At 37.5% G+C, this 10,000-nt stretch overlaps 1 protein-coding gene across 1 annotated transcript in view; it reads right to left on the reverse strand.

The window, feature by feature from the left end:
- LOC118444191 (uncharacterized) overlaps positions 1–8,065 on the reverse strand; it is an 11,259-nt gene extending 3,194 nt beyond the window's left edge. Inside the window, exons 1-2 of the mRNA XM_085660988.1 lie at positions 7,947–8,065; positions 1–5,778 (exon numbers count right to left, since the gene is read on the reverse strand). The exon at positions 1–5,778 is cut by the window's left edge and continues 3,194 nt beyond it. Coding sequence (XP_085517114.1) covers positions 813–3,134 — 2,322 coding nt within the window. The 5' untranslated portion in view covers positions 3,135–5,778; positions 7,947–8,065 and the 3' untranslated portion in view covers positions 1–812. The remainder of the gene's footprint in view (positions 5,779–7,946) is intronic.
- Between the last annotated feature and the right edge of the window lie 1,935 nt (positions 8,066–10,000).

Here is a 10,000-nt window from a genome sequence, read left to right on the forward strand (position 1 = left end):
AATCTTTTCGCATTCTTGATTTTTGTTTTATCTTTTATTTTTTATTTTTCATTTGTTTACTTTTGTCTTTGCTTTGGTATGATTTGATATTTCACGAAACTATCACCATATTGTGCTAATCGCGAACGAGACGGATCTAAATCCGAAGTACATGAAATCAGTCGTATATATGTACTTCTTTGATTGATAATTATCTCGTTCATTTCTACGTATAAAAATATGGGCTGTTGATGTCGATGATAATGATGATGATGATGATGATGATGATGATGATGATGATGATGATAATAATGTTGCAGCCGTTGCTGTTGCTAGTGAGGGAGATGATAATGATGACGGGGGTGCAATCAGAATAAAAAATGAAAAAGTTTCATCAGCGATTGGCATTCGATTGTCAACAGCTGAAGAAAAAATTTGTGTATAGTTGCATGCTTGTACAAGAGACAAGAATAACAATTTGATATGAAGATATAGAAAGTATCTTTTTTCTTTTTTTTCTTTTTTTTTTCTTTTTTTTTTTCTAAAGAAAAAGGAAAAAAATATAGTAAATAAATAAAAATAATCACGGTATTATACACGGTGGGTTTTAAGATTGATTTTGTTCAAACGGCTTGAGAAATAAATATCTTTGCTAATCGTTTGTTACTATCGTAGGTCGCACCGTTCGAGAGATGCCAGGAGAGTTTTGGATTGGGGGAGGGAAGGGATTGGGATTGACGAGGAGACGGAAAATAAAAGAAAAGAAAAAGAAAAAAAAAGAAAGAAAGAAAAAGTTAAAAGAAAACAAAAATAATTAATCCCGATGATCACCTCTACGTAGCCGTGAGAGTTTCCAAAATGTCTTCTGGAGTTTTTTTCATTCGACGAAAATTCTCCCAATGTTCCTTCGGTACGGTCCACTCGAGAAAAGTCTCAAGATTCTTGGTGAGAGTTTCCAACTCTGAAAGACCTTTACCCGTTGCCGGATCCTTCCCAGCGGATATCAAAGAATCATGAAGAACTTTGTCGATAAGACGTTTACCGAAACCCAACTCGTCTAATCTTTCCTGTTTGCTGATCCTCTTTAATAATACAGCCAACAACAAACGCATTCTCTCGACCGTCATAGTTCTGTATTTTGTAGTATTGGTGATCTTATCGGTGGAATCGTTCGAGGCACCGAATGAATTGGACGAGCCCTCGACATCGGGTTCTACATCTGGATGGCAAGATTTCTCGTGACTCTCGAGATCACTTTTGATCCTGAAAAAACTCTTGCAACGTTTGCAACCATACGGTTCGCTCCTACCGTGAATACATTTCATATGTTTTTTCCAATGTGGCAATTGGGTGAAACCGGCGTTACATTCGACACATTTGAACGGCCTTTCCCCGGTATGTCTTCTGGTGTGCAACTTCAACGCAGTAGAATGCGCAAACGCTTGCCAACAGACCAAACATCTGAACGGTCTCTGTCCTGAATGAGTACGTTGATGTACGGTCAATTGTGATTTCTGAGCAAATCTTTGGCCGCAGGTGGCACAACCATGTGGTCTGTCCCTAGCATGAGTTCTCATATGTTGGGGCAGGTGTCCCTTAAACGTTTTGTTACAAATCACGCATAGAAATGACTTGACGTCGCGATGAAGGCATTCCAAGTGTTTTTTCAATGCATCACGCCTAACGAAACCCCTACCACATATTTCACATTTGTGATCCTTCTGACCGTTGTGCCTTTTAACGTGCAAAGCAAGATTCGCTGCACATGTGAACGTACCTGAACAGAGGGCGCAACGATAAGGTTTTACCTGACTATGTGTACGACGATGTTGAACCAATTGGCCACCCCTGGCAAAGCTCTTGTCACATTCCGGACACTTGTATGGCTTGAAGCCGGTATGGGTTCGAACGTGGAGCTTCAAACGTTCCTTCAATGGGAACTCCTTGCCGCACTCGTCACATTTGAAAATTGGCCCAGCACCGTGAACAACTTTATAATGATTCCTTAGGCCACCGCTACCTTTGAAACGGGCATCACAAACAACACAACAATATTTCTTTTGAGAATCCTTTTGGGTTTGATCCTCATTGCTACCATCGTCCTCTGATCTTTTTGTCTCTTCGTCGCTGAACGTTGATCCGTCCTGAACCTCGTTAGTTACTATCGTAGATAATTGAGATGGTGGTGGCGACGACGATGACTTCGAAGAACTCTCTTTCATATCTAATTTCTTTCTATCTTGACTAACGACATTGTTGTTATCTCTTTCGACCAAAAAATTCGCCTGGATTATCGCGTCAATCTTCAATCTTAATTCTTTTTCTGGATTATCGTCGGTCGTTGGAGTCGTTCTTTCTTCCTCGGATATCGATGAGTTTAACTCGTCCGTACTAATCTCTGAATTCTTTGAACGATGAGTGAATTTCTTTATTAGAACACCGTCGGTCGTTTGATAATCGTTTTCATAAATCTCTTCTGTATTTTCATGATTCACTTCGCTGGACGTTTGAGAGAGAGAGCACGAGTTAGATCTTTCACGACGGAACACGTAAATTTCGTCATTCAAACTATCTTTCGTTTTGTCCAAATCCAAATATGTTGGAATTTCGTCGTCGTATAAAACTGATTGATTATCATCCTCCTCTTCCGTATTGTCTTTCGTTCGATCAGTCGAATCAATGATCCCTATCTTTTTAACAGTCCTTTTGTTAGAACCTGACATTATCTTCTTAGAATCTTTCCTTACTACATTTCTTTTCTTGGACATTATCGATCTTTTACAATCGGTCACCTCACGATGATCGATGTCACGTTCGTTCGAATTATTTTTCTTCTTTTCCAAGTTATCAACGTTCGTATGATTCGATTTCCTCTTATTTCCACATCCACGTTTAGTTTTAATCTCATCTTTCTCACGGCCATTTTCTGTCTCGTCAAAAATTCTCAATCCAAAGTCTTGTTCCTCCTCGTTACATTCACCGGAAAAACTTCGGAGTGCTTTCAATGCATCGGTAGCATCGATGTCCTTGAAAACATTATTCTCCCTAATACGTGACTGTTTGACGGGCAATAGTTCGGTCAATTGAACCTCTTCTTGAGGTTGCTCGCTACTACTAGATACTTGTCCTAGGATCAACTGCTGCATATTGATCATGTTCAGAAAGTTAAGCACAGAGACGGAGACGGAGAGAGAGAGAGAGAGAGGGAGAGAGAGAGAGAGAGAGAGAGAGAGAGAGAGAGAGAGAAATAAAAAGAGAGAAAGAGAAATAAGAGAGACAAATTTTCGAGCACCTCAGCCTCGAGAGACTTCGACGCTCGCGTTCATCTATCAGAGCATATCGACAAGAGGACTAAAAACTTCTCCTCTCTCACGTATTATTACGATTAGATTAGATTAGATTAGCTCTTCTTCAACTCGGTGGATTCAGTGACGAATAGGCAACATAATCACGATCACTATTACCACTATCATTACCATTATCACTACCACTACTACCATCACCGTCACTACTACTTCTATAACCACCATCACATCTATCGAAATTATGTCGTCTTCTAGGTAGGATGAACGTCATGACGATGACGTTCTTGAACACTTTATCGTAACTATGTGAGAGTGTCCAGAAGTTAACAACGCGGATGGATGGAGGGAGAGAGGGAGAGAGAGAGAGAGAGAGAGAGAGAGAGAGGGAAAGAGAGAGAGAGAGAGAAAGAGAGAAAAAGTTATACAGTCTTATCACAGCTCGTTATCGCGTCTCGCGATAGCTTTACTCTCTTCTTTCTTATTTCTCTTCGTTTCTCTCTCTTTCTCTCTCTCTCTCTCTCCCCTCTCCCACCCCTCTCGTTCTGAATATTCCCTGTCGACTTCTCGATCCAAAGAAATATGATCTCTTTTTCTTCTCTCTCTCTCCCTCCCTCTCTCCCTCCCCCCTCTCTCTCTCTCTCTCTCTTTGTATCTATCTATCCGCAAAGACTTCCGGAAGTTCGTCGATGGCTCGTGCAGGCGTTGGAATCACCAAGCACAGAGCCAAAGAGGATAACGGAAGTCGAGTATACTCGACATCGCTAAAACAGATACAGTGATAGAATGACGTTATGCATTCGTCCTATCCTGTCGTTTCCTCCTCGTCGATCAACCGAATACTACTCGAGAGGAGAGCTTTGACTACTATCTTTCACGACGCGCACGATGGAATTCTTCGAGCGCGCCTTTTTCCACGCAAGCGCAATCCTCGGTCGATATCAACCCGGTTTCACCCCTCCTATAAACTCTCCTTCCTTCTTCCTCTTACTCACTCCCTCCCTCCTCCTCCCTCCCTCTCACTCTGTCTCTGTATCTTCCTCTCTCACTCACGCTTTCCTTGGATAGCTAGCTCGTTCACTTGCCTGCCTGCCTGCCTGCCTGCCTGCCTATCTGCTTGCCTGCCTGTCTGCCTGCCTGCCTGCTTGCTTGCCTGTCTGCCTGCCTGCCTGCCTGCTTACTTGCTTGCTTGCTTGCTAGCCGGCTTACTCCTACCCGGCTTTTCACTCTTGCCACCCTTCCAGACAAGACCCTGCTATCTTTCTCCCTCTCTCTCTCTCTCTCTCTCTCTCTCCCTCCTCACTTCTTCTTCTTCTACTCCTCTATTTCAATACCCTTCCAACCCTCCTTCCAACTTTCAAGCTCGTCTACAACCTCTCACCTTTCCTTCTTTTCCTTCAACTAGGAAACTATAGCTTCTCTCTATTATTTATATATTTCTTTCTTTCTTTCTTTCTTTCTTTCTTTCTTTTTTTCTTCTTTCCCTTCTTTCTTTCTTCCTATTATTTCATAACCCTTTTAGGTGCCAATGATATTACATCATCAGTTTTGTAACCATATTGATTGTTCAATAAATAGATTAATAATACTTGTCTCTCTCTCTCTCTCTCTCTCTCTCTCTATCTATCTATCTTTGTTTTTACTCTTTTTTAAACTTGATCATTAATCAACCTTGAAATTCGTGATTTTATCAATTATAAATTATTATTCTGAGTAGCACCTGTTCCTCCAATGTATTCTTTCAATTCTTCATCACCATCATTATAATCATCATCATCATTATCATCATCATGATTGTATGAAACAGGAATAGCTTGTTCAGCTCGTTAGAAATCAATAATGCAAGAATAAGGATGAGACTTTTCCTCGTTGTTTCTTGATACTTTTTTTCTCCTTTTACATCTTCATCGGTCATTGATCAAAGTTCACTTTAATAAAATACGATGAAGAATGATTTTCTCGTAAATTTTACTACATCTAAAAGCGTTTAAACTTGTTGATCTTTTGACTTCTTTGGTATTGATCTTTTCAGAGGAGGTTAGGGGGTGGTCGGTCCATCGACCACGTTTAAATTCAGACTAATTTTCTTTGGTGTATATCCTTTCGGATTAATCCTTTTAATCCTGTAGTGTAGTTTCGCTGACGTCGATCTTTCTACCTGTGCGTGACTAGATTCCTCTAAATAACAACAACAACAACAACAACAACAACAACAACAACAATAACAACAATGATCTCCTATCTCTCCTTCTCCTCCTTCTCCAGTTAACTCTCTAAACGTTGATTAATTTATTAATCTCTTCATTATTCTCTTCTTGTTCTTGTTCTTCTTTTTCTTTTTCTTCTTCTTCTTCTTCTCCTTCTTTTTGGAAATAAAAATGCGAATAGTTTTGATAATATCAATTAAATTTGTTAGTTAGTAAAGCGCAGCACACCCCCGTTCCTTTTTTTTGGGGAGGAATCCTAGTTAGGAAAAAGTACCCACCACCACCACCATCTGAAATAAAGGAAGATTACGAAAGGAGTCCCTTTTGGATTTCTTTTCTTTTTTGTTTTTTTTTCTCTCATCGAGAAAAAAATCTTCGATTAAAGCAGTTTTTTTTTTAATTTTTTAATTTTTTTTTTTTTTTTTTTTTTAGCAGAATCAAAAAAGCTCAAAACAAAGATCTTATATATAAAAAGAGGGAGCGAGAGAGAAAGAGAATGAAGGATATAAGTTTAAACTTCGTAAATTCGATTTAAAAGGTCAACTTTAGATAGCGTTGCTTAGAGATTGAACAACAAAACAACAAGACTGAGGATAAACTCTTCCTATCCTTTTCTCATTCTTTTTTCTTTTTTTTTCTTCGGGCTTTTTTAAAGATCATCGATCAAAAACCAAATTGTATCCATGCAAATAGACTTTGAATATATATATATATATATATATATATATATATATATAAGATAACAAGTTGATTCTGTAATACAAAAGAAATAATAAATATTATTTATTTAAATACTAGTTATCTACACTATATTTATGTATTCATTTATGGTCTATAAATAGTATGTAATACTTATCGAAATATTATTTATATAAACAATAATATAATAATAATAATAATAATACAATATATAATATGAAAATATATTAATGTTTATTCGTTCTTTTATTTTAGAATCGACTTGTAATATTGCTATACATATGTTTATATGTATAAGAGTTACGTGACCCAATCCGAAAGTACGACGATCAATTTCCGTCGTTGACTCTGCTCGGACGCCATGAGCTTCAAGTTCTCATTGAAATCGCTCTTTCTGTTGCTTTCACACACACATATATATATATACACACACAGAGTCATGAAAAGAGAGACACGATATAAATCTTGCTACACGATATATATATATATATATATATATATATATATATATATATATATATATAAGAAAAATGAGGAATTATAAATTCCCTTTGTATCGTGTATGTATATGTACGCATGTGTATATATATATATATATATGACGAGTATATAAATAGACTGTGTGTATGTATATATATATATTATGTATATATATGCATAGGATTCGATCAAAATTCGAGATACATTTTAAACTTGATTACATAATGAAATCATGCTAATCGTGACACCCTATATAAATGAACTTTGACATCCAATGCATCTTGTTCGATCACGTGTTAAAATAATCATTCGATCGTCCAAGAGATCGATTTTCATTTAATTATAGATATACACACACAAACATATATATTATATCTATATATATATATATTATATACAACCACATGTGTATTAAGTCTAATAATAATCATAATTAATTTTCAACGAGTATACGTACACGATCTAATAATAAACATTTTAAATGCGAGAGTGAGGTTCAAAGGAATCCTCGACCAATCAGATTGCTCGACATACGTATGTCGTCGAAATATATCGCAAGGATGATTGCGTGAGTGACGTCACGTAAGAAATTTTTTGATTCGTCGCGCAACGTCGCGTAATGGAAGCGTCGATTCCGACCTCTTGCTATCTCTCTCTTATTCCCTTTCTCTCTTTCTCTCTCTCTCTTTCTCTCTTTCTCTCGTTCATTCGTAGTGTTATATAGATTAGCCGGACAGTCAGTCTCGTTCGAGAAAGAAAGAAAATGATAGAAACAGAAAAAGAGGACTCTTGCGCACGTGTACATGCTCGTTACCAACACATTGAACTAAATATATATACATATATATATATATATACATGTATATATATATATATAGCCATGTATATATACACACACGCGCACATGCACATAGATAAAGAGAGAACATATGTAAGTATGCGTGCAGAGCATAAAATCGTGCTCCCATTTTCCTTTTGATCACACAGAACGTGTACGTACGAGCTCGTAGCGCATTGAACTTCCCAGGGAAGAGAAGAAGCTCACAGCGACTATATATATATGTATATATATATATATATACATATATATATATACATATATATACACGTTCCGCGATTTTGTCATTTTGAACTACCTGAATTTTCCCGCCGTTCCCCTCTCTCTCTCTCTCTCTCTCTCTTTCTCTCTCTCTCTCGAATTGCAAAATTTGTTTCTTTCCAAAGCACAAAGGCGAATATAGAGGTACGAGGAGGATTGCGAAAAAGCTCTCTTACTTACCAGACAGGACATTACGTCGATGTTTATGGTCGTTTAACGGACGAGGAATAAGCTTCCTTTCTAAGCGACTGACTCGACCCTACCCTCCTGTCGCCATCTTCGATGCGCTTTAAGCTTCGCCGATGAGTCGTATCGGAGCGAGAGAGAGAGAGAGAGAAGAGAGAGAGAAATAAAGACAGAGAGAGAGAGAGAGAAGAGAGAGAGAGATTTTCAGAGTTGGAGGGGATGAAGAGCAGGCGAGATAAAACATACGAATGTTTCATGTTCTCCCCAACAGATGGCGTTCTGAGCGCGGCCTTTACGAAATTTCACGAACACCCTCTCGTCATCGTCATCGTCGCCGTCGTCGTCGTCGTCGTTATCGTCGTCGTCGTCGCCGTCGTCGTGGTCGTGTCGTCGCCCTCGCTGCCGTTTGACGCTGCTGCTGCTGCTACTGTTATTGCTGTTAGTGCTGCTGCCTTTATCGATCGAATCCGTCCGTATTGGACCACTGCCGCCGTCGCCAACGCCAACGCCAACGCCAACGCCGCGCTTAAACAGACGGAATCGTTCGCACGCCTGAAAACTCCTTTTGCGCGGAATTTTAACGCGCCGCAGACGAGAGGCCCCGATGGGTTAGATCGTAATCTATTTTCTTTTTCTCTCTTTCCCACTTTCTCTTTCTCTTTCTTTATCTTTCTCTTTTCCATATAATTAAACGTCGAGAAGCGTGAACTACGTTAGAACAGGTTATCTCGATGTCTTACAATTGTCATACTTTCTTCTTACAATTTTTTTTTCTAGTAAAAATTTTTTCATACAAATCTATATCGATGAAAAGAATTGACAAGATTATAGTTTCAATAAAAGAATTAACAAGACAATATTGGACGACGTCGTCTATAAGAAAAGCTAGAACGAAAAGGCTATCTGGCAAATAAAATAAAAAAAAAAAATATACATAATACGTACGTATGTAATGTATGTATACGTGTGTATATGTGCGTGTTTATAGACATACATTTTCGATATTGAATGATACGATAGATTTCTTGGAACGAATTCGTTCGTTAGTTACGCCCTTGTGTTCGTCGTAAATTCACGAAATACGTACGATTTAATATGATCAAAGAAAAAGCCTGACAAAATAGACTGATAAGGATCGATCAAAAGCGATCATTTCTAAGATTTCTTCACGTAGAAATATACAATTATTATTATTATATATGTATATATGTATGTATATATATATATATACACGTATATGTATCAGGCTCGTCGATATCCCTTCGAAGGGATATAAAGGCAGAAGGAGTATAAAATTTTGTTCTTTATCGACCTTCTGTCAAAGCACCAACAAGGTAACCAGTTCTGCGCTGATAATTCACACACACACACACACACGTATGCATATACACATACACATATGCGAATACGTACATAGAAACACGACTCGTTGTATCGTTAGATACAAATATATATTTTTAGATAAGAGAAGGAAGAAAAATGAAAGGAGATTATAAAGGAGAAATTGTAAAAATTAATTATAGTAATGTTTAATTCGATAATTAATTTATTCGTAAAACGTAGTTAATACCTATACTACGTTTAGATAACATATATATATATATATATATATATATATATATAAACGAGCCCTAACCGATGTTAAGCTTGATTATACGTATATCGACCAATCAGAAGGCGTCGTTGAGTCTATGCCACCTCCACCTCCTTCACCACCTCTTCCTTCTCTTCAACCTATTACTATTACTTATACCAGGCTTCTCGTTACAATTTCGAGGTGGGAGAGATTTTAATGCCGAAAATATAACAAACGACGTATGCATATTCCAATCTCTCGTCTATACATTTTTTACGTATATATATATATATATATGTATATATACATATACATATATATCTATATAGTACTTATATATAGACGTATTAAAACGTTCTTCTAAACGTTTAGCATATACTTCCATCGGTACATGCAAATTGTCGAATCACTCGCAACGAATGTTCAGTGACTTCAATGCTTAGAAAATAAGCGATTCAACGTGGTTATGTCT

Source organism: Vespa mandarinia, chromosome 13 (genome assembly GCF_050613455.1).
Source record: "Vespa mandarinia isolate Hongniang chromosome 13, ASM5061345v1, whole genome shotgun sequence".
NCBI lineage: Eukaryota > Metazoa > Arthropoda > Insecta > Hymenoptera > Vespidae > Vespa > Vespa mandarinia.